The sequence below is a fragment of the Desmodus rotundus genome, chromosome 4 (genome assembly GCF_022682495.2).
Source record: "Desmodus rotundus isolate HL8 chromosome 4, HLdesRot8A.1, whole genome shotgun sequence".
Lineage (NCBI taxonomy): Eukaryota > Metazoa > Chordata > Mammalia > Chiroptera > Phyllostomidae > Desmodus > Desmodus rotundus.
In genome coordinates, this window is record NC_071390.1 from 26544876 (window position 1) to 26570278 (window position 25403).

At 40.9% G+C, this 25403-nt stretch overlaps 1 protein-coding gene across 1 annotated transcript in view; it reads right to left on the reverse strand.

Annotated features, from left to right (window-relative positions):
• Positions 1–2490: 2490 nt before the first annotated feature.
• LOC112307335 (cytochrome P450 2C19) overlaps positions 2491–25403 on the reverse strand; it is a 32441-nt gene continuing 9528 nt past the window's right edge. Inside the window, exons 4-9 of the mRNA XM_053922676.1 lie at positions 16284–16444; positions 14955–15131; positions 11359–11500; positions 8337–8524; positions 3733–3874; positions 2491–3009 (exon numbers count right to left, since the gene is read on the reverse strand). Coding sequence (XP_053778651.1) covers positions 2828–3009; positions 3733–3874; positions 8337–8524; positions 11359–11500; positions 14955–15131; positions 16284–16444 — 992 coding nt within the window. The 3' untranslated portion in view covers positions 2491–2827. The remainder of the gene's footprint in view (positions 3010–3732; positions 3875–8336; positions 8525–11358; positions 11501–14954; positions 15132–16283; positions 16445–25403) is intronic.

Below are 25403 nucleotides of genomic sequence, written 5' to 3' on the forward strand. Positions count from 1 at the left end.
AAATGGACAGGTAACTCATCAGAAACTGTACATTCCTGGAAATAATCGAGGACAGACTAAGTGTGTGGCACAGGGGCAGGGGGCAGGGGAACATTCCCTGCATCTTCCCTGAAAGCTGAACTGTGCCTCCCAGGGGATGATCCAGGGGTCTCATCCTCCCAATTGCACTAGAGGTCCTCTCAGGAACAGACAGGTCAGTGGCAAGGCTAAGACTAATGGCAGAACTGCAGATAGAGACAGGTGGAGGTGGTACCTGCGGTGCTTTCAGACATTGGATAACCCACCCCTGGGTCTTGTGCTGATAAAAAGCCAGCAGTTCAGAGCAGAGAGGTCCATCCCAGACACAGCAAAGCCTGAAGGAGACAGCCAAAGACTGTGGATCACTTGTAGCCTTGAACAGGCTGCCTAGAGCTAGATGGGGACCACAGGGGATATTACCAGAGATGTAGCCAGAAGCAGGAGCTGGCAGGCCAGCACCAAACTCTGCTGAGATGAATTCCACCTCATTCTTTTCGTTATTTGTGTTTTTCTTTTGCATAGCTTTTGAACACTTTTTCTTTTTCCTCAATTTTGTTCCTATTGTTTCAGTATTTTTATTTCAAGTCTTGTTTTATTCTGTCCCATTTACTTATCCCATTTTGCCTGCTTCCTTCCCCTTCTGATTTTCATTTCAAATTTTATTTTCCCTCTCTTCACCTTGTTTCTATTACTCACTCGTATTACTTCTCCTCCCTCTATCCTCTCAAAATCATTTTTCTTTACTTTAGTCGCATCATAGTTATTTTTCTTTCTTATAATATTCTTTATTCTCTTTCTACCTTTACTGATATTTGCCCGAGGAATTCCTACTTCTTGCAAATGCATGCATGGAACTGGAGACCAGTATGCTAAGTGAAATAAGCCAGTTGGTGAAAGAGAAATACCATATGATGTCACTTATAAGATGAATCTAATGAACAAAAGAAACTAATGAGCAAAATAGAACCAGAGACATAGAATCATGGAATAGACTGCAGCTGGTAAAGGGGAGGAGGAAGGTGAAAACTGTTTGAATGAAGGAGAAGGGATTCGTCAACATATAGAAAGGACCCATGGACGTGGGCAATAGTGTGGGAATCGACTACAAAAGTGGGGGGCAGCTGGGTGAAGGTGGTCTAGGGGGAAACATCGGGACAACTGGAACAGCATAAACAATCAAACATAACGTGCTCAAAGTCACCCATCTACAGCCAGAGCCAGAATTTGAACTCAGGAGTTTGACTGCAAGCTCGTGATTTTCATCATGGTATGTATTGCTTTCTCTCTTTCCACTTTTGAAATTATCTCAGAAGTAACGTCATTTTTGAGAGGTAATAAAAGAAAACAAAGAAACTACATGAAAATGTTAACCATTTTTATCTCTGAGTAGTAAGGTGATCAGTGATTTATGAAAAAGTTAACCCATACTAAATACAAATTCCTTTTAGAAGGAAAACAATCTATGTGAAAAAAATATGACTCAGGCCTTGGGCTATACTTTTAGCCCAGCCAGCCTCTTAGAAGCCTAAGGATCACGCCATCCATCCTGAGCAATAAGTCACTTACATCATTTCTCTACATATTAGCCCTTCCAGGTGTTCAAGGATGTCTATGGGGGTACAAGCTTGGATGAGGAAACATTTGAAATTGAATCCATTCTTGATACCGACTTACCCCCTCCTCCCAAGCCCCTACAATTCCTCTGAACAGGGTAAGGAAGATGTATGTCCCTTGAGTTTTTATCTATTTAACCTCACTTGACTGACACATAAAACGATTTCATTAAATAAAACCCTCTGAACTGGCTGGTGTGGCTCAGTGGATTGAGCACCGGCGTGTGAACCAAAGGGTCGCTGGGTCCATTCCCAATCAGGGCACACGCCTGGGTTTCAGGCCAAGTCCCCAGTTAGAGTGTGTGAGAGGCAACTACACATTGATGTTTCTCTCCCTTTCCTTCTCCCTCCCTTCCCTTCTGTCTAAAAATAAATAAATAAAATCTTAAAAAAACAACTCCCTGAAATGGTTAAAAATATTAGTTGAGACCAGTATTGTTAAAGAAATGAAAACAGATTATAAAAAATTACCCTTTTTTTAACCTCTCCTCCAGTCTCAAGGTTTTCAGTCCTCAATACTCCGCTTCCCCACTCTGCAATCCCAAGGAATCATGACCAGAAAGTACTGAATTCATTCACTTCTACTCCTAGAAATCATTTCCACCAAGGAAAGGATATTAAATAAAATTCTCATAATTGTTGTAGGTATATCCATACTGGGAAAGGCTTATTGACACATAAAAAGACAAGACGGTACACTCTTCTTAGGCACCTTGGTCTCCCTGATTCCCTGATTCCTCCCATTGTATTCTACCTGCTGTTCCTCTTATCTATCTGTTTCTCTCTCTCTCTGTTTCTCACTCTTTCTCTCCCTCCTACAGATCACGGACATACCCATACACACACACAAGTATCCAAAGACTTTTCTGTTAACATTTAATATTTATATGTCTTTCTCATTCATGTGTTCATTTGAACCTTATCATCAGTAATTATCATACCTGGGTTACAGATGAGGATCTGAGTATGGACAGTAGCAGAGTATAAAGAATAGCAGATAAACATGTGAAGTGTAACTCAGGAAACTTTCTTGAATGGAGGCTGGAAGCTCACTGGAGGGAATGGGGAGATGTGAGAGGGCAGGTCAGAGAAGGCATTCCTGGGAAGAGGGTGAAGTGGGAAGGAAGTGAACAAAGCCCCCAGGGGTGTGATTTGTAGAGGACAACACAGCAGCAGCCAGAAGGTCTGCTCTTCCATCACACAGGAACAAAGCAGAGCTGGTAAGGAGGTGGCACAGAAGCAAGCCCATTGACAACTGGGGTGATGTCGATGTCCTTTGGGTTGACCACAGGTTTCAAGGTAAATTTCTGTAAAATGGCGGTCAGGAATAAGAACAGCTCCATGCGGGCCAGGCCCTCTCCTGCACACATCCGTTTTCCTGAAAATAACACACACACAGAGTAGATACTCCTTGAACGCTCATTTTCTGGATGCCAGAAAGAGAATGTGCAGTAATTGTATGATTAGTGGTTGAACGGGGGAGGGAAGGCAGAATAGTTGGAAAAACGCATGGAAAAAGGGTGGACATATATCCAATCCACCTAACATCCTACCCAACTTATCCAAACAGGTACTCTTCTTTCAACAAATATTTATTGAGTATCAGCACCATGCCAAATATTCCATTAAGTGTTCCACAGTGTAACTTCTATTTCGAGTGTCCATCAATCTTTTTGTGGAAACACACATACGTTGATTGTACTTTCTGTTCCTAGTCTGATGTTTCAGGATCCTTCTTCACACCCTCTGCTCTTGCTCTAAGAATACCTACTCTTCATCAATCTCCAACACACCCTGAAGTTTTGAGTTCTACATAACACTGTTCTTTTTGGTTGGGATGCATGTACTTCTCTCTCAGCACCAAGCTCCAAGTTCATTTCTGATTTCGAAGAAGTGAGTCAACTCTCCAAAGAGCCAGTGATCTGGCCTCACAGTGAGGCTGCACCATGAGGAAGGAAAGTGTGTGGGTATTGGCAGTGGGGCTTCTGGTAATGGACAAAGAGCAATCCTACCAGTCCTACAGTGAGCACTACACCAGTTCCAGCTGTTTCCCCCAAAGTATCCTGTCCTCTGAATACAAAAGAAAACAAACTTGTATTACCTGCTGAGAAAGGCATGAAGTAGTCACTCTTCTTAAAGTTGCCCTTCTCATCCAGGAAGTGGCCAGGGTCAAACGTGTCTGGGTTGGGGAATTGTTTGGCATCACGCATTACAGAAGTCAGAGAGGTTACTATGGTCGTGTCCTGGAAAGAAGAGAAGATAAACTGAGTTATGGAAAAGTCATGGAGCTGGAAGAAAGGTTGCAAGTCACTTAGTCCAAAATTATGATCTATGGATGAGGAGTCTTAGGTCCAAAGAAGGCAGAGAATTTTGAGCCCGAGAGAACAAGTAATAAACAATGATCAGTTTAAGACCAGTGGCAGTGCTGTTGCTAACGTGAATTCCAATAGCATTTGAAGAACGGAGGCCCTGGGTCCTAGGGTGTCTAACCTTCTGAATCCATCCTGCTTTTCACCCTGTTTGGACACTGGTGTATGACCCCACCAGCTACTTTATTTTACACTTAAATCTTCACTCACCTCATATATGGATTATGGTTTGAAATGGAAGTCTCTGTTGGAGCTGAAAATATCTGGAGTTATCTGTTCATAGGGCTTTTATAAGTAGACATCTGATCTAATTTAAAAATCTGTGATAACAACAGTAAGTACAGTGACAACGATTAGTGCTATCATCGCCATGTAGATTGTCTTAATTTAAAAACATAGAAACAAAGAACACACTGATGGCTGCCAGAGGGCAGAGTGGTAGAGGGTTGGATAAAAAAGGTGAAGAGCAACATAATCAATAATAGTGTGATAACTTTGAATGGGGACAGATGGTCACTAAACTCCGTGTGGCGAGCACATCACAAGATAAATGTTGGAGAGTCACAAGGATGTAAAAGTACAGCCTAGGGATTATAGTCTATAATATTGTTGTAAGTGTATGTGGTGGCAGGTGGGTACTGGAGTCTCTGAGGGGGGAACACTTTGTAAAGTATATGATGGTCTAACCACGATGCTAAGCACCTGAAGCTAATACAAACTAAGATTGAATGTAAACTAAACACAGTAACAAGCAAAGTAGAACCAGAAACATGAAAATAAAGAATAAACTGACAGTGATCAGAGGGGAGAGGACTGATGGGAAAGAACGGGAAGGGGCAAGTGAAGGAAAATGAATAGAGGACTCACGGGAACAATGGAGTGGGGACTGACTGTGAGAGTGGGGCGGGGTGGGGCACGGGAGAGCAATGGGGAAACAGGTGGGACAGCTGTAACTGGACAACAATAATAATAAGTTAAAAAATCAAAAGATACAAGGACAAAAAGAGAAAAAGTATATAAAAATAAATGTTGAGTTACTGTATTATATACCTGAAATTAATATAACATTGTATGCCTATTATTTTTAAGTATATTTTATTGATTATGGTATTGCAGTTTTCCCATTTCTTTTCTCCCCTTCATCCCCCTCCACCCTGTAAACCCCTCCCTCCAGCATTTCCCCCACCTTAGTCATGTGAATTGGTCAAACATATAAGTTCTTTTGCTTCTCCATTTACCATACTCTTCTTTTTTTTCTTTTAATATATTTATTGATTATGCTATTACAGTTGTCCCATTCCCCCCCCCACTCCACTCCATCCTGCCCACCCCCTCCCTCCCACATTCCCCCCTATAGTTCATGTCCATGGGTCATACTTATAAGTTCTTTGGCTTCTACATTTCCTACACTATTCTTACCCTCCCCCTGTCTATTTTTCACCTATCATTTATGCTATTTATTCTCTGTACCTTTCCCCCCTCTCTCCCCCTCACACTCCCCTATTGACACCCCTCCATGTGATCTCCATCTCTATGTTTCTGTTCCTGTTCTAGTTGTTTGCCTAGTTTGCTCTTGTTTTTGTTTTAGGTGTGGTCGTTAATAACTGTGAGTTTGCTGTCATTTTTACTGTTCCTATTTTTGATCTTCTTTTTCTTAGGTAACTCCCTTTAACATTTCATATAATAAGGGTTTGGTGGTGATGAACTTCTTTAACTTGACCTTATCTGAGAAGCACTTTATCTTCCCTTCCATTCTAAATGATAGCTTTGTTGCATACAGTAATCTTGGATGTAGATCCTTGCGTTTAATCTTGGGTAATGTAATTATGATGTGCCTTGGTGTGTTCCTCCTTGGGTCCAGCTTCTTTGGGACTCTCTGAGCTCCCTGGACTTCCTGGAAGTCTATTTCCTTTGCCATATTAGGGAAGTTCTCCTTCATTATTTGTTCAAATAAGTTTTCAATTTTTTGTTCTTCCTCTTCGCTTTCTGGCACCCCTATAATTCGGATGTTGGAACGTTTAGAGATGTCCTGGAGGTTCCTATGCCTCTCCTCAATATTCCGAGTTCTTGTTTCTTCATTCTTTTCTGGTTGGATGTTTGTTTCTTCCTTCTGGTCCACACCATTGATTTGAGTCCCAGTTTCCTTCGCATCACTATTGGTTCCCTGTACATTTTTCTCTGTTTCTATTTGCATAGGCTTCATTTTTTCATCTACTTTTCAAACAGATTCAACCAATTCTGTGAGCATCTTGATAACCAGTGTTTTGAACTGTGCATCCGATAGGTTGGCTATCTCTTCCTCGCTTAGTTGTATTTTTTTCTGGAGCTTTGAAGTGTTCTGTCATTTGGGCCATTTTTTTTTTTTTTGTCTTGGCGCTTCTGTTAGTTTAAGGGGCGGAGCCTTAGGTGTTCACTGGGGCGGGGTAACTCTGGTTGCTGTGCTGTGACGCTGTACATGGGGGAGGGGCCGAGAGGGAGTAATGGCGCCCGCCTCACTCTCCCCCGGACTTCAGTCCCCCACTCCGATACCCACAATCAAACTGGGCCCCTCTGGTGTTGGTTCCCCAGTGGGTGGGCTTGTGCACACTCTAGGCCCCTGTGGGTCTCTCCAACGACCTCTCCCGTGAGGCTGGGAGTCTCCCCTGCTGCTGCCCCAACCCCCAAGGGTGCTTTCAATCAGAGGTTTGAGGCTTTATTTCCTGGAGCTGGAGCCCTGGGTTGCGCAGTCTGCTTCGCTCCCCCGCCGTTTGCCCGGTTTATCTGTGTGAGAATGTGGGGCCGCGGGGTGCTACCCGCTGCTCTGCCTGCCCCACTCTCCGCCACTCCCAGTCCGGCCCTCTCGGTTCATCGGTCTGGATGAATGTTTATTTTGTATTTCCTTGGAGTCGGACCCCCTTGCCGTTCGATTTTCTGTCAGTTCTGGTTGTGCGAGGAGGCGCAGTGTGTCTACCTACGCCGCCATCTTGGTTCTCCAGAATATATATTTAGAGTGGGAAAAGTGAGTCTAATACACAACTATTCCAAAAGATGCAGAAAATTGATATGAAAATATTACATACACATTCATGACAAAGAATTGTGAGAATGAGAAAAGAAGGCAAACTTTCCAATCTAACAGAGAATATCTACCACACTGGCTGGTGTGGCTCAGTGGATTGAGTGCCAGCCTTCAAACCAAAGGGTTGCAGGTTCAATTCCCAGTCAGGGCACATGCCTGGGTTGCGGACCAGGTCTCCAGAAGGGGGCACCCAAGAGGCAACCACACATTGATGTTTCTCTCCCAATCTCCCTCTCTCTCTCCCTTCTCCTCTCTCTAAAAATAAATAAATAAAATCTAAAAGAACCCTAATGTCTACCAAAAATATCATTCTCAATAGGGAGGTATTAAACCTCCTCTTCCCTGAAAAACAGAAATAAGCATTAAAGAAAGATATTAGCTCAAATAGCAGGATAATATATGTAGAATTTTCAGATCAATCGAAAGACAAATTATCACCAATGATTTTAAATTTAGCAAGGTTGCTACGTATAAGGTCATCAAAATAATAAAATCAATTATAATTCCAAGTAGTAGATTTTAAAAATGGAAAAAGAATTTAAAAATTTGTAATAACAATAGTAACATTAAGTACCTATGAAAGAGGAAACAAAAGATTTGCGAGCCAATGCCCAACATCCTAAAAAAAATGAAGAAATTTTGAAAAGCCCCCAACCCCCAACTAGGAGCATATTCCATATCTATTCACTGAAAGATTCAATGTGTCATGATGTTAGGAATTCCAAATGATCTAATTTCATCCTGATAAAAATCCCAGCAGATTGTTTTGGTAAATTGACAAACTGACTCTAACATTCATTTAGAAATGTAAGCAGCTAAAATTAGCCAAACAATATTAAAGACGCAGAACAACGCTGACTGGTGTGTCTTAGTTGGATGGGTGTTGTCCTGCAAAGCAAAATTCCCCTGGTTTGATTCCTGGTCAGGGCTCATGCCTGGGATGAGGTTTTGGTCCCCGGTCTGGGAGTGTAGGCAATGAGTCGAAGTTTCTCTCTCACATCAATGTTCTGTCCTTTTCTTTCTCCCTCCCTTCCCTCCTCTCTAAAGATAAACAGATTTGAAAAAGAGCAGAACAAATCTGGAAGACCTACAGTGCCAGGTGTCCAAACCTGTTTTAAAGGTTTATAGTCTGAACTGGAAACCACACGGAGTCCATCAAGCGGCCACATGTCTGATTTCTGCCCTTCTCTCACCTTGTGTTGGTGCAGGATGAAACTCATACTGTGAAAATGGGAACTTCAAGACCACTGAGGTCAGTATAAGAGAAACAAATCTTACCTTGGGGATGAGGTAGTCTCTGAATTTAATGTCACAGGTCACCGCATGGGGGAGGCTGGTGGGGAGAAGGTCAATGTATCTCTGGGTCTCGTGCACCAGGGCATCCATGTAGGGCATGGAGCTCCTGTCCTGCATGCAGGGGCTCCTGTCTCTGCCAACCACACGGTCAATCTCTTCCTGGACTTTAGCTGTAAGACACAAGAAAGACTGATGGAAAAGGAGAAAAATGCATACCAGAATTACATACTGGTCCAGGGAATATGAAGCACTATGAAGGTGCCTCAACATCATTATAAACATCAGTTCAGTTATATGCCCCAAAATACACCTAGAGAAAAAGAAATAATTGCCAGAGTAGATACCTGTAACTCTCCTACAAGCTACACTTAACAAAGATCAACCCATATCTATATGTCAGCATACATGATAATATAAACAGAAATGATGAAATCTTTCAAAATATAAGCTGAATATAAGTCAAGAAATTACAGTCTTTGCAGGAAGAAAAACAGGAAATCAAGTATTAGTTTTCTATCAAAATAATCTGTGGGTTGAAAAACTCAATGACAAGGTGTGTTTTATATGTACGTGTTGTTTGTGCGTGTGTACGACTTGTAATGGTCCTCTCTCCATCCTCCAGCTCGACAGTGTGACCGAGATGAACATTCTAGCGGTTTCTCCTGAAATGAATGTTCAATTTCTAAACAATGATTCACTTTATTTCTCACTCACATATTTTAAGGCAATATCTGATTTCCTGGTATGAAAAGAGAGAATTTACTTCTCCAAGCCCGCCTCATGCAAAATACACACAGACACACACACAATTCCACTTACTCCATTTCCCCCAGCCCAGTTAGGTTAAGAGTCTCTGTGTTCAAGAAAGATTCTTCCCAAAGCTTTCTTTTCAGCCCTACACCTCACTCTTTCCCTGTCGTTGTCCAGTGTCCCTGAGTGTAGGGCTCTCACGTTCCATGTCTCCAGAGAGTAAACCCCCCTCATTGTGTTGGGCAAAAACAGTTACTTGACAAAAGAAGCTGTCAAAGGGGCCTGGGCAGGGAGAGCTACCTTTTTCAGCCTGTGTCTACCTCTACCTTTGTTGACCCTTGGTACTTCTAAATACCAGAACGTACGGGGATGTAGGGACACACAAATAACTTTTCCTCTTCGTGTATCTTCCTCTTCTGACACTGAGGTCACAATTTCATCCTCTCTATCGAGTTCATTATCTCCCCTTCGCATGCTCTCCGTGTTTCAGAAATTGGTTGGAGATTTGTTAGCTGTTTCCTGACCTCCTCAATCTAGCTTTAGAAGACTACTTCTCATTTGTAGTAGGTTATAATCATTTTAGTGGGATTTTGACACAGGACAAAATAATGTATATTTCTAAACTGCTATGCATGACCATACTGTTTAAAAGTAAGTCTCTGACAGTAACCAGAGAGGAGAGGGGAGAGGGACAATAGGGGAAGGGACATCAAGGAACATGTCTAATGGACACATGGACAAAGCCAAAGAGGGTAGGTTGAAGGGTGGGAGGCCGGGATGGGTGGGGTGTGGGGCATGGTGAGGTGAAAATGGACACAACTGTACTTGAACAACAATAAAAAACTTTAAAAAAGGAAATTTCTGACAGGAAATGCTGTGTAAAATATTGAATTATTGACCTTCTCCCCAGAAATTCTTATTTTCGCAATCACCACCTTTCTGGAAACAGACTTCTGAAATAACAAAATCCCTTCTTTTTCCTACTATAATGTAGTTATTTTATTTTATCATTTTCCACTAGTTCTAAGTATTTATTTATTTATTTATTTTTTTATTTATTGTTGTTCAAGTACATTTGTCTCTATTTTCACCCTACCACACTCCTCTCGCCCCACCCATCCCTGCCTCCCACCCTTGAACCCACCCCCTTTGCTTTGTCTATGTGTCCTTCATACATGAACCTGATGGCCCCCTTACTATCCCCCATTATCCCTCTCCTTCCACCTCTCTGATTAGTGTCAGATTGAAATAAAGAACGAATAACAAAATTCCTTTACGCAATATTTTTTTAAATCATCACCCAAGGATATTTTTTAAAAATTGGTTTTTGAGAGAAATGAAGGGAAAGAGAGAGAGAGAAACACCAATTAGTTGCCTTCTCAAACATGACCCAACTGGGGATTGAACCCACAACCTGAATATGAGCCCTGATTAGGAATTGAACCTGTGATCATTCCACCTACGCAATGATGCTCCAACCAACAGAGCCACTTCAGCCTGGCCTCACAGCGTCTTAAGCCTGCAGAGTAACAGTATTTTTGAGAATCTAATTTTTTAGAACATTTTCTAGAGCGTGGAACTTATCTCAGACAGCCTCACTAAATCTCTTGGATTTTAACTTATGCTTCAGTAAGGAGAGTTTCCACCAGAACCCTGCATTTTCATAATGAGGAGAGGTCTGTGCAAGAATATACCTACTGTTGAAAGTGGATAACCTTTTCATAAAAAACCAATATGTAGTCCTCGCCCTGGCTGGGTGGCTCAGTTGGTAGGAGTATCATCCTTACACCAAACATTTTGGGTTTGATCCCTGGTCAAGGCATATACCTAGGTTGTGGGTTTGCTCCCCCGTCAGGCTGCATATGGGAGGCAACAGATTGATGTTTCTTTCACATCGAGGTTTCTCTCCCTCTCCCTTTCTCTCTTCTAATTAATTAAAAAACATATCCTCAGGTGAAGATTTTAAAAAGTGCAGTCCCAGGTGAATCCATCCTGGCTGGGCCTGCCACATTAACCTCCTGTGAAATCCAGACACTGCTTTACTGCTTCTGCTACTGCCCACAGGGTCTTCACTCCTCTCTCAGTCACCTCTCTGTGTTATAGGAAGATGTCCATTATCATCCCTCCTCTAAACCTGGAATATTAAGCAGGTCAAACAGACATTTTAATAATAACACTTCCCTAAGAGAAGCAAGATAGAATGCACTTGCCCACACCTTTTCTGAAATTGCCCCTCCCACCAATTCTGGCATACCTGAGACTTCTGGGTGCTTCAGCAGGAGCAGGAGAGCATACCTCAGGGTGGTACTTGTTGTCTCTGTTCCAGCTCCAAGGAGATCAGATACAGTGATTGTCAAGTTTTCCAAAGTGAACAGTGACTGTGGGTTGTGCTTTTCCTAGGAATAGTTTGATGAAATATCTAACACATTAATTTGTCAGAATTACAGTTCATCCAAACTAAGTCACACTGTTATCAAGTTAAGGCAACAAATTAACTGCAAGGTGCAATTTCAGAAAACAAATGGCTATATGGTATGGCAAGAGACTGTAAATTTGTTGACTCAAGCATCATTTTCTACTGCCTCTCCCTCACTTGCCTGAATGTTCCTTCATCGCCTCTTTTGCAGGTAAGTGAGCCATGCAGCCTAGTTATTCCATTGAGATATAAGCAGAAGCCTATTAATGTCACTTTTCTACTTCCTCTTTCTTATGCAAACTGATATGAGAAGGAGGAGAAAGAGTAGACATACTCTTGGGGTGAGGGGGCTTAATCATAAATTGAAGCCTATCAATGAAGTGTGGGTGAAGAGAAATGAAAAGTATTTGTCTCTGATGTGTTGAGACCTCAGTCCTATCCCTCTGCTGACACGTCATAAGACTCCTTTTATGTGAGGTCAATAAACCCACTATTTGTTGAAGCCATTCTTAATGGTTTTTCTTTTATTTGTAGTCAAACGCAATCTGAATTGGTCAAAATAGGTAAAGAGGTAAAAGGCTTGTACTTTGAAAACTAAAGCCATTGTTAAACAAAATGAGTAAGTAAATGAAAAAAACATCCCACATACAAGTTTTGGAAGATCGAACATTGGTAATATGGTGATGCTCCTTGAAACTATACAAAGGTGCAATGCAATCCCATTACAATTCCAAAGGCCTTTTTGCAGTAATGGAAACACCCATCCTCCAAATTCCTGTGGAACTACAGGGGAAGGATGCAACTTCCCAACTTGAAAACTCACTACAAACCTACCATAATCAAAACAACAAACTTCTGGCAAAAAGATAGAAAATGAAACCAAAGAAATAGAATAGAATTCTAGATATACACCAATACACCTATGGCCAATTTATTGTCAACAGTGTGCCACAACTATTTAATTCACGAGAAGAGTCTCTTCAACAAATAGTGCTGGAACAACTGGATAACCACATGGAAATGCATGAAGTTGCTCCACTTTACTCCGAAAGCAAAATATAACTCAAAATAAATAAAAAACTTAAATCCGAAAACAAAACCTATAAAATTCTTCAATGAAAACATGGGGAAAATCTTCACAAATTGAGGCTTGCTTGGCAATAAATTCTTAGATTTGATGACAAAGAAACAAAAGAAAAAATATGTAAACCAGTCTCCATCAAAATAAAAAAGGTTGTATATCAAAGGATATAATTAAGAATGTCAAGTGACAAGCTACAGAATGGGAGAAAATATTTCCCTGTCACATATGTATAAAGATTTACTGCCCGAATTATATCAACAACTCTTAGAGCTGTACAACAAAGAGAAGCAACCCAATGTTTAAGAGGCAAAGGCTTGAATGACATTTCTCCAAAGAAGATGGACAAATGGGGAACAGCACAGGAAAATACGTTCAACATCATTGGTCATCAAGGAAATGCAAATCAAAACCAAGAGTTACAACTTTATGTTAACTAGAATAGCTTTAATAATTACCAAAAAATTAGAAAATAAACATTGACAACTGTGTGGGAAAGTGAAAACCCTGCTCAGACACTGCTGGTGAGAATGTAAATGCTGTAGTCACTGAAGAAAAGTTTCACTGCTCCTCAAGTGTTGTACATAAAATAACCATATGTCTCATTAGCTCCTGTCTTAGAAATGTACCCTCCAAAATTAAATTATATCCATGAATAGATGTGTACTCAACACAAACATCCATCAATAGATGATGAATTAATAAATCATGACACGTACATAAAATGGAATATTACTCAGCCACAAAAATAGGAAAATACTGATACATATCATAACTTGATGAACCTCCAGAACATTATTCTAGGTGAAAGAACCCAGAAGCAAAAGATCACAATGCTATGAGTGTTTTTAATATGATATTTCCATAACAGCCAAACCTGCAGATTCATAACGCAGATTACAGGTTAACACATGATGGGGTAGGAGAAATGGGGAGATCATTAATGGATGTGGTGTGTTTCTGCAGAGTGTGGGAAAGTTTTGAAGTTAGAGCAACCTAGTGGTTGCACAATAGTGTGGAATGCACTAAATACCACTAAATTGTATACTTTAAGGTAGTTAATTGTATGGGATGTAAATTTCACATCAATTCTTATAATGGTGGGTAACTCCATGAACTGATCTACAAATTTAATGCAATCTCCAACAAAATACCACTGGCTTCTTTGCAGACCCTGAGAAATTTGTCCTAAAATTTACATGGAAATCAAGGGACCAAGAATAGCGAGAAAGTCTTGAAAACAACAGTTTTGGAGCACTCACACTTTGCGATTTCAAAACTTACTAAAAAGCTAGCAATTAAGACTACCACACAGTGTGCCACTGGAATAGGGACCAACATATAGATTATCAGAATAGAATTGCAATCGAACAAATACACCCTTACACTTTCAGTAAATTGATTTTTCATGAGAGTACCAAGGCAATTCATGTGGGAAAAAGTCTTTTCAACAGCCCTGGCTATTGTGGCTCAGTGGACTGAGTGCTGGCCTGCAAGCCAAAGGGTCACTGGTTTGATTCCCAGTCAGGGTACATGTGAGAGGCAACCACACATTGCTGTTTCTCTCCCTCTCTTTCTCCCTCCCCTCCCCACTCTCTAAAAATAAATAAAGAAAATCTTAAAAGAAACAAATGGTGCAGGATTCATGCTGACCAATACCAACCTCTAACTCCATTCCTATGCCATTTCACTTACTTTACACTCAACTAAGTCTTCTTCTTCCATCCAGCTATTTATCACCACATCGTCTGCACTTCTATGTCCACCATTCACCCATCAGAAAGTGCCTCCCCAGTTCTTCACTCTAAATTTATTAAGATTTATTTCCAACCATTGGACACACAGGAAGCCCAGCTGCTTAAACCAGTCTTTTCAAAAAGTTTTTTTATTGTTGTTCAAGTACAGTTGTCTCCATTTTCACTCCATCAGTCTCCCCTGCCCCACCCACCCCACCTCCCACACTCAGTCCTGCCCCTCTTTGGCTTTGCCTTTTCCATTCATTTATGCACTGTGTGCAGTGACCATGTCCGTCCTCACAGTATGCTATTCTGTATTGACTAACATGTTTGTAATTGTTTCCATGTGTCCTGAGGAGCCATTGTGTCTCCCCTCAGGTAGATTATTAGTACCCCAAATTGGGTTAATGTAGCCCAGTCATTTGATGATTTACTTTTAACAAGTTAATCTTATATCTTCCATAATGCTTAGTGGAGATTTATGCATACCGTATGCCCTTAAAATGCTTTTCAGAGTCACTTGCCTAACCATTGAAATATCACTGGTAAATACAAAAAATATTCAACTAACCAGAAGATACACAAGCAATCAAATCCCTGAGCTCTTGTTAGTTTACCTGTTCCATTTTGATGAGGAAATAATCGATAAAGTTCTGAGGATTGTTAATGTCCAGGCATACTTGATGTTCCCTTATTTTCTCCATAATATAACTTCTTAAATTAGCAACATTTTTAAATATTTTGTTATGACTCCCTGGGAAATAGTCAAGGAGAACAGGGAAATTATTGCAGAGCTAGAAGAGAAAATGATAGTATATTAGATAAAACTCTTGATGAAGACATATAATATATGCTAAAACCTGGTTAGATACTGTACTGTAAATATTAATGAAATATGAATTTTTAATACATAAGTAATTTTCTACATTGATATGTGTTTTTGAGGGAGAAAATTCTGACCAGGGGATCAGAGTTATAATCACTTTCTTTACTCATAAGTTATGTCCATAGTATAAAATCATCTGTTTATCAATTTTCTCACTTTTAACATCAATTCTTCCCTACAATCTTGAAGTATGTGATGGCATGAAATACGAAGATTTACATTTTGTAGGTGACAACAAAGGTGAAGTGAGTTTGGGAAGCCTGATGGAGCACACAAAAGTAATCCCTGCTGTTTCTATTTCTGTCTAGTAGCCTCAGACAGCATATCAGTAGTTAGAACTGGGAGGATTCTGACAAGACCATGAAACACAACTCAACATTTTATATATAAGGTAACTGCACCAGAGCAGTTAAGTGACGTCTCCAAGATGACATCATCATCTTTCAGGCAGACTGTCATCAGCAGAGTGTAAAAATTGTGATGTTTCTTTATGGTTCATACACTAAATGACCAATCATTCTGTCATCCCCCAAACAATTACCTTGTCAGGATGCCAAGTGAAGCATCAAATACTCTTACCCTTAGTGTTCCCTAGCAGCATCTGTGGTCCCAAATATTCTCCCTATTTGAAGGAGATATTCTCTTCCTTCCTAAGTGCTAACTAATGTACTAAATAAGTCACTCTAAGTGTGGATCAGATGACAAGACTTGTGGGTAATGGAAGCCCTTTAAAAGGACCTGAGAAGTCCATTTAGTGCTATAGGCATGTTTTTGGGAAGGTAACAAAGTACTTTATGGGAAATTGGGCTTTAGAATTTAGTAGAAAATCCACTGGACCAGGTCAGTGGGTTGAATTCCAGTTCTGAGTTCTGTCCATGGCTTTTCCAGTCTATCATTAAAGGGCTTGGCCAAACTTCCCAGATGAGCACTTCCTGATGCTGCACTCTGGGAATGGGTGGTGTCCACCCATTCACTTTACAGCTTGATACATACAGAGATTTGGGCTTTTGTGAGTAAAGTGCATGAAGGATTCCTTGTGAAGAAACAATCTGGGCCTCACCTGTATCCATGGAGAGCTCAGAATCCTAATATTCTCATCAAACATTCCCATTATGTTAAGAAAATTAAGGTCTTTATAATCAAAACGATTCTGGAAAACAATGGAGCAGATCACATTGCAGGGAGCACAGCCCAGGATAAAAGTGGGATCACACGGTGATGCTAAAGAATGAGAAACAGTTTTAAAACACCATTAAAATAGACATATGAAACACTTTATTTATGAAATCATAGGTAAAGGTAATTTTAGAAACTTTGAAACAATTTTCCCTTACAAATTGCCTAAGAGCAAAATATTCAGCATGCATAAAAGCAACTCATCACTTTTATCTTAACTTGAGTGTTCGATTTCTACCTAGCTAAATAAATAACGATTTTCTGCAAAATACTCAATTGGCATCCACTGCCTTTATTTGTACCCTTTTCACCCAATGTTCCTGCTAATTTATAGGATAAGAGAAAGAAAAAAAAACATTTAAACAGGCCATTTTTATATCATTTCATAATTAAAGTTTTCAGTGCTAAAAATCATTTGTCTGCAAAATCTGTAGAAAATTAAGTGCTGATATAGAGAAACAATAGGGACCTCACAATGTTTTATATAAAAAGAATAGTTGAAAGAATCATGTGTAGAAGCAAGAGGGGAAGCTAAATAGAGGGAGATTGTGGTGAATTCATGTATTTGAAGAAATAAATGTAAAAAAAGCAGGAAGCATCTATGTTTGTGTGTTAAAAAATACAAGTGAATAATTATTATAAAATGGAATGTTTTTGTCTGAAACAAAAATACCATGTAGCCCTGGCTTGTGAGGCTGAGTGGACTGAGTGCTGGCCTGTGAACCAAAGGGTCTCCAGTTCAATTCCCAATTGGAGCACATGTCTGGAGCCAGGTCCCCAGTAGGGGGTGCTGAAGAGACAACCACACATTGATGTTTCTCTCTCTTTCTTCCTCCCCCTCTCTCTAAAAGTAAATAAATAAAATGTTAAAAAAAACCCAACAACAATGTGATCTCGCCTATAAGCAGAACTGTATGAACAAAGCAAACAAATGAGCAAAATAGAACCATAGGTGCGGAAATAAGGAACAAATGACAGTGACCAGAGGGGAAGGGAGAGAGGAAAAATGGGGGAAAGAAGGGGTTGGTTCAGGCAAGGAACATCTGTAAAGGACCCATGGTAATGGACAACAGGGTGGGGATTGACTGAGGGAGCAGTGGAGTGGGTGGAGAAGGGGAGAGCAACAAGGGAAAAAATTGGGACAACTGTAACTGATGAAAATTTTTAAAAAACAATGAAAAAATTTTTTCATACATAAACCACAGGTAAGTGAAACAAAGAAAAGAGGTAAATTGATAAATGGAGTTCTTTAATTTTTACTTCAATGTTTACTAATATTTCCCTCATGGAGGATCCAAGATGGTAATGGAGTAAGCAGATATCATACTCACCTCCTACCAGCTGGAATTACAGCTAAAATATAGAGCAATTTACCTGAATAACCAGCTGAAGATTAGCTGAAGAGATGTCTTATAACCAAGGATTTACAGAAGAATCAACATCAAAACTGGTAGCAAGGGCAGAGATGTGAAAAGTGCTGGCTCTCTCCCATAAGCAGCAGCTGCCTTTCTAGAAGGATATCTCAGCTCAGGGTTCCCCTGGAGAAGTGTGGGATCTCCACCTGAAACCAGGCTCCCCAACCCAGAGCACCAAGCCAGGCAGAGGCAACACATAACATGTAGCTGTGAAAGTCAGCAGGGAATCTGTCCATCAGAGAGAGTCAGGAGTCTGTTAGAGACCCAGGTGCCCTCTTAAATGGCCAATGCACAAAATCTCATTTGAACTACTCATCCTGGGCTCCAGTGGAGGAAGGGCAGAGCAGACTAGAGTTGTGTGAGGAGAGACTGGAGCTTGTGTCTCTGGGGAGACAGCTGAATGAACAGCCTCCAGGATCCCTGTGTTGAGACCCTCTTCCACACTGCAGACACCATCTTTCTTGGTTGGAACTCCACTTTCTGGACTCCCTTTGGCCCCTCAATATTTAGAGCACTATTGTTATATAAATTGCTATGAGTAGAGCAGTTATTCACTCATTCACTGAACAAATATAATAGAAACTGAAAGTTTCTGAACCTTCAGTTATTTCCCTAACTGCACATCGGTGTACTTTTAGGAAAATTAAGTGTTGTGATGCTATGAATCTAATTCGTTTCAAAAGTTGAATGTAGTTTCATTGCTATTAGAGTTCACTGAAAATTAATTACTAGAAAGAAGACCTAACTCACAATATGGACAGGGAATTCCTACTTTTGGCAATTTTAACAATCACCTCGAAGTTCTCATTCCTTTCTGGATGCCTCTAGCTGTACACCATTTAAAATCATGTCAGTTGGAAAACGTTTATACTCTGGTGGACAGAGCAATCTTGGATGTAGGTCCTTGCCTTTCATGACTTGGAATACTTCTTTCCAGCCCCTTCTTGTTTTGAGAAATCAGCTGACAGTCTCATGGGAACTCTTTTGTAGGTAACTGCCTCCTTTCCTCTTCCTGCTTTTAAAATTCTCTCCTTATCTTCAGTCTTGGGTATTGCTATTATGATGTGCTTTGGTGTTTGTTTCCTTGGGTCCAAATTCTTTGGGACTATCTGGGCTTCCTGGGCTTGCTGGAATTCTATTTCTTTTGAAAGATTAAGGAAGTTCTCCATTATTTTTTCAAATAAGTCTGCAATTTCTTGGTCTTCCTCTTCTCCTTCTGGCACACCTATCGTTCAGATATTGGAATGTTTAAAGTTGTCCTGGAGGTTCCTAAGCCTCTCCACATTTTTTTGAATTCTTGTTTCTTCATTCTGTTCTGCTTGAATGTTTATTTCTTCTTTCTGGTCCAAACCGTTAATTTGAGTCCTGGTTTCCTTACCTTCACTTTTGGTTCCCTATACATTTCCCTTTATTTCACTTTTCACAGCCTTCAGATTTTCCTCTATTTTGCGATCATACTCAACCATTTTTGTGAGCATCCTGATTACCATTGTTTTGAATTGTGCATCTGATAGGTTGGCTATCTCTTCATCACTTAGTTGTATTTTTTCTGGAGCTTTGATTGGTTCTTTCATTTATTTTTGTCCCAGGGCACCTGTTCTGTAGGAAGGTGGGGAATCTTAGGTATTGGTCAGGGTAGGGCAACCCACATTGCTGCTTTGTGGTGCAGTACGTGGGGGAGGGGTCTGAGAGGGAACAATGACGCTTGTTGCGCTCTCGGCCAGCTTTCAGTCACTTTCTCTGCTACCCACAAGCAAATTGGGTCCTTGTGGTGCTGATTCCAGGGTTGGTGGGTTTGTATTCATTCTAGGACCCTGTGAGTCTCTCCAAGGAAGTCTCCTGTGAGGTTGGGAGTTTCTCCCACTGCCCTAACCCTCACAGGTGTTTTCAGTCAGGGGATTAGAGGCCTTATTTCCCTGAGTTGGAACCCTGGGTTACAGGGTGTCTCACTCTCCAGTTGTTCCTCCCAGTTTATCCACACCCAGATGTGGGACCACTCACTCTACTAGCTGCTGCCTTGCCCAGTACTCCAGTACTTGTTGTGGGTCCTTTCCAACCTGGCTGCCAGCCTTTGCCCCACAAACCACTCTGGATGAATGTTTCTTCTTTAATTCCTTGGTTGTTGGATTCCATACAGTTCAATTTTCTGGCAGTTTTAGTTGCCTTTTGTTTTTAAATTTCTTGTCCCTCTTTTCATTGTGCGAGGAGGCACAGTGTATCTACATATGCCTCCATCTTGGCCAGAAGTCCCATTTTCACCACCTCTATTCAACATAGTATTGGACATCCTACCTATAGCGAATACACAAGAAAAAGAAATAAAGGCATCCAGAGAGGAAAGGTGGTGGCGAGATAGGTGGGAGCAAAGTCTATTTCCGCCAGCACACGGGTGAAACACCTAGCCGATCTACTGAGGAACAAAGCGAGTAACCAACAGTACCCCAGCATTTATGAAGATAAGAGACCAAAAAATATAGAGGACACTGAAAAAACAGATGGTAAGGGGATTGCTTCAGGACAAAAAGGTCCCTGGGACCAGTGCGGGGACCAGGGCTACTGCAGCCCCAGGCCAGCGCCCTCCGGGCCTGCTGCAGGACGCCTGGGCGAGAGCCAGGTTAACTAATGGCTCGCTCCCTCCCCTGCCAAACAAGGCTTGAGCAGCACAGGGAGAGACCTGGTTGCTTGAATGCTTGAAGTCGCAGGGAGGGGAGTAAGGACGAAGTGGTAAACACACGGAGACTGCGGGCGCCGACTGGGGAGAGTTGAGAGTTGGGGCCCTGATGTGGACAGTCCCCAGTCTAGCTAGAGAGGTGGGCAGTGTGAGAGGACAGGCCCTTCCTTGTATTGAGCAGCATGATTGAGCGGGAGGATTTTCCTAAAAAGAAAAAGACCCTCGGGGGCACTTTGGGGAATTCTCCTGCAGCAGCAGCTCCAGTCTCCTCTCCACCTGGCTGCCTGGAGCTCCCGCAGAGCTGTGGGGGATATGGAGCCCAAATCCTAAACAGAGGGGGAGAGGGCACACCACACCGAGACCACAGGCACTGACCAGGGAGAGTGCAAAACAGAGAGACGTGAGACCAAAGGCACCGGAGAGAGTGGGAATCACGAAGGCCCTGTGCATGCACACCCATAGCCTGAAGGAGGGTAAGTGCCTGAACCTGTGGGTCCGGGGGCCGCTGGAGAGCTGGGTGGGAGGCTGCCCGAGTGCTAGTCGGGAAGGAGAAGAGCTGGGCTAGGCTGCCTCAGTTGGCTACAGCCAAAGAAGACCAGCAAAACTGGCTTGGCCAGCAAGCTTGGGTTTTTTTTTTTTTTTGGTAATTCTTCATTATTATTATTATTTTCTTTTTTCTTTTTTTAACATCTTTTTCCTCTCTTTCCTTTTTTCTTGTTCTAGTCCTTCTTTCTCTCCCTTTATATCTCTTCTTCCTTTCGTCTTTTTATTTTTTTAAATCCCCACAAGTGAGACAATAAAACCTGGAACTCTGAAGAGACCAAAGTTGGACCCAAACAGGGGGCATCCCAACAGCTGAGACAGTGAAACAAATTTCACTTTGCTACTCCAGAGAACTTGCAAGATATTGTATATTTGTATTATTATGATTGTTCATTGTCCTTACATCACTCATTTTATTAATATTTTTGTATCTCTCTTCTTTCTTTTTAGTCTTCTTTGCTTGACTGGTTAATTTGCATTGTTGAATTGGTTTCCCCTTGTTCTCTCTTTCACAGTGTATTGTTAATTAACTGTCTTTCACTTCACTTGGGTTCCCTTAGCACACTACTCTAGGACCTATACTCCCTATTCTAGTTACCCGGATCACATAGATTCTGTCATATGATTGTTTCTCCATTACTATTGTAAATAATAGCTGTTCCATACATCTGTAAATACTACACAGAACTTCTCCCAGCTCTCAGCCCACTTCACTGTTTCCTAAACTTTATTACTGGTGTGGTTAAATCTATTCTCTCACACATTACACCTATTTTCTACCCTTTACTCTCACTTTACCTCATAATCTGACCTCCCACAAGCTCAAAGCTTTCTATATCCAACTGACAATCCTTCCCCCCAACAACAAGAGTCTTATCTTCTTTCCACCATTTCTAAAAAGTAGCTAAGTAGATGAAATATCACAGTTAACACTATATATATATCCAAAGGATCTCCTATCTCTTCTCTAAGGGTTGGTACTTTAAATATCATATAATACACTCCTGGTGTTTTAAACCACTTCACCTTTCCCCTACAAACCTACCTTAAAAAAGAGTAGATAGAAGCTGTGAACACCAGGATACCTCCTGGAAGAGGAAACTCGCCAACAAAGGTAACACCAACAGCTAAGAACAGGAGAAGGTGAAGGAGGGAGTGGAAGTCACACTAACTCAACCCAGGACCTCTCTGGATACACAACTAAATAGTGAGAACAAACAACTGAACAAAGCAAGAGAAAAGCCTCAAAACCTTGTAAACACGGAAGAACGAGCTCCAACACTACCTGCCCACACCTGCACAACAGAAGACAAGAGGTGGGAGACAGACTGACCCTCAGATAACCAGCTGGTGGGAAAGACCCACCAAACAAAGAGCCAACAAGAACCAAAAACCAGGGGGAAAGGAAGGGGAGAAAAGGCATACAACTGTAATTGAATAACAATAAAAATTGAAAAAAAAAAAGAAAAAAGAAAATTCAACTATTAAAAAAAAAACACCCCAAAAACAAAAGACATACACAGAGCTAACATAAACCACAGCCCAAGATCAGTAAGATTGGGAGATCAAGGAGACTGTACCACTGAATCTCACAGGTATTTTACCACAGAAGTTTACACCAAAAACTCAGGGGGTCAGAACAGAGCAACTTAAGAAGCAGAGGCTAACAGGAAGAATCTCACAAAGAATGGGAAGACAAAAAAACAAGCCCCAAATGAAAGGAAAGGGGGAAGTCTCAGAAAGAATGCTAAATGAAAAACAGGCAAGTCAACTATCAGATTCTGAGTTCAAGGAATTGGTTATGAGGAAGCTTAATGAGCTCACACAGAATTACCAAAAGCTACAGGGAAACTACAATGAACTCACTGCAAACTATATCAACATGAAAAAGGAAATAGAAACTATCAACAAAGGCCAAGAGGAAATGAAGAATACAATTTCTGAACTGAAGAACACAGTAGAAGGAATCAAAAGCAGGCTTGATGAAGCAGAGGACCAGAGCAGTGAACTGGAGGGCAAGGTAGAAAAAAACACCCAGAATGAGCAAGAAAAGGAAAAGAGGTTCAGAAAGAATGAAGAGGGGTTAAGGGAAATGCAGGAAAACATGAAATGCAATAATATCCATATAATAGGGATACCAGAAGAAGAAGAGGAAGAGCGAGGGATAGAAAACCTGTTTGAAAAAGTAATGATGGAAAACTTCCCTAATTTGATAAGAGAAAAAGTCACACAAATCCAGGAATCACAGAGAGTCCCAATCAAGAGGAACACCCAAAGAGGCCCACTGCAAGACACATCCTAATTAAAATGGCAGAATTCCAAGAAAAGGAAAGAATCTTAAAGGCAGCAAGGGAGAAATAGGAAGTAACATACAAGGGAGCCCCAATAAGGTTAGCAACTGACTTCTCAATGGGAACGCTCCAAGCCAGAAGAGAATGGCAAAAAATATTCCAAGTAATGAGAACCAGAGGCCTGCAACCAAGACTACTTTACCCAGCAAAGCTCTCAATCAAGATAGAAGGCCAATAAGGAGTTTCCGAGACAAAAGAAGTCTAACAGAATATACCCCCACCAAACCAGCTCTGCAAGAGATGCTAAAGGGGCTGCTGTAAGTAAAGGAAGGAAAAGAGAGAAAGAGGGAAGAACACAGGTACAAAGAATCAGTAATGAATAAATACCTATCAACAATAACCTTAAATGTAAATGGATTAAATGCTCCAATCAAAAGACATAAAATAGCTGAATGGATAAGAAAGCATGACCCACACATATGCTGCCTACAAGAGACCCACCTCAGGACAGAAGACCTACACAGACTGAAAGTGAAGGGCTGGAAACAAATATTCCAAGCAAACGGACAGGAAAAAAAAGCAGGGATAGCAATACTCATATCAGACAAAATAGACTTCAAAAAAAGGGCCATAAAGAGAGACCCAGAAGGTCACTTCATAATACTCAAAGGAAGAATGCACCAAGAAGACATAAACACTGTAAATATATATGCTCCCAACATAGGAGCACCCAAATACATAAAGAAAATCTGGGAGGACTTCAAGAAAGATATTGACAGCAACACAAATATAGTAGGGGATTTCAACACCCCACTGTCAAAAATGGATAGATCTTCCAAACAAACTATCAACAAAGATATTGTGTCACTGAACAATGCCCTAGATGAAATGGATATATAGACAGCCTTTCATCCCAAAGAAGCAAAATACACATTCTTTTCAAACGCACATGGAACATTTTCAAAGATAGACCAGATGATAGGACACAAAACAAGCCTCAACAAGTTCAAGAAAATGAAACTATATCAAGGATTTTCTCTGACCATAAGGGACTGAAACTAGAAACAAATCTCAGGGAAAAAACCCAAAACACTCAAAATCATGGAGATTGAATAGCATGCTATTAAACAATGAATGGTTGAAGAATGTGATTAGGGAAGAAATCAAAAAGTTTCTGGAAACAAACGAAAATGAACTCACAACAATCCAAAACCTATGGGACACAGCAAAGGCAGTCCTGAGAGGGAACTTCATAGTGATACAGGCCTACCTATAAAGAATAGAAACATTTCAAATAAACAGCCTAACCCTACACCTACAAGAACTCAAGAAACAACAACAAAGACAACCCAGAGCAAGTACAAGGAAGGAAATAACCAAGATCAGAGCAGAATTAAATGACATAGAGACTAAAAGAACAATTATAAGGATCAATTAATCCAGGATGTGGTTCTTCGAAAAGATAAACAAAATCGACAAGCCCTTAAGCAGGCTCATCAAGAAAAAAAGAGAGAGGACCCAAATAAACACAATCAGAAATGAAAGAGGAGAGACTACTACTGATACCACCAAAATACAAAGGATTGTAAGAAATTACTACAAAGAACTATATGCCAAGAAATGTGAAAACCTAGATGAAATAGACAAATTTCTAGAAAAATATAATCTTCCAAAACTCAATGAAGAAGCAGCAGAAAGCCTGAACAGAGCAATAACAGCTGATGAAATTGAAACAGTAATCAAAAAGCTGCCAACACACAAAAGCCCTGGACCAGATGGTTTCACAGGAGAAATCTACAGAGCATTTATGGAAGAGCTAACCCCCATCCTCCACAGATTATTTCAAAAAATTCAAGAAGATGGAAGACTCCCAAAATCGTTTTATGATGCCAACACCATCCTAATTCCAAAACCAGGTAAAGACATAACAAAGAAATAAAACTTCAGGTCAATATCGCTGATGAACATAGATGCTAAAATCCTCAACAAAATATTGGCACTCTGCATCCAGCAATACGTTAAAAAGATCATACACCATGATCAGGTGGGATTCATACCAGGGATGCAAGGATGGTACAATATTC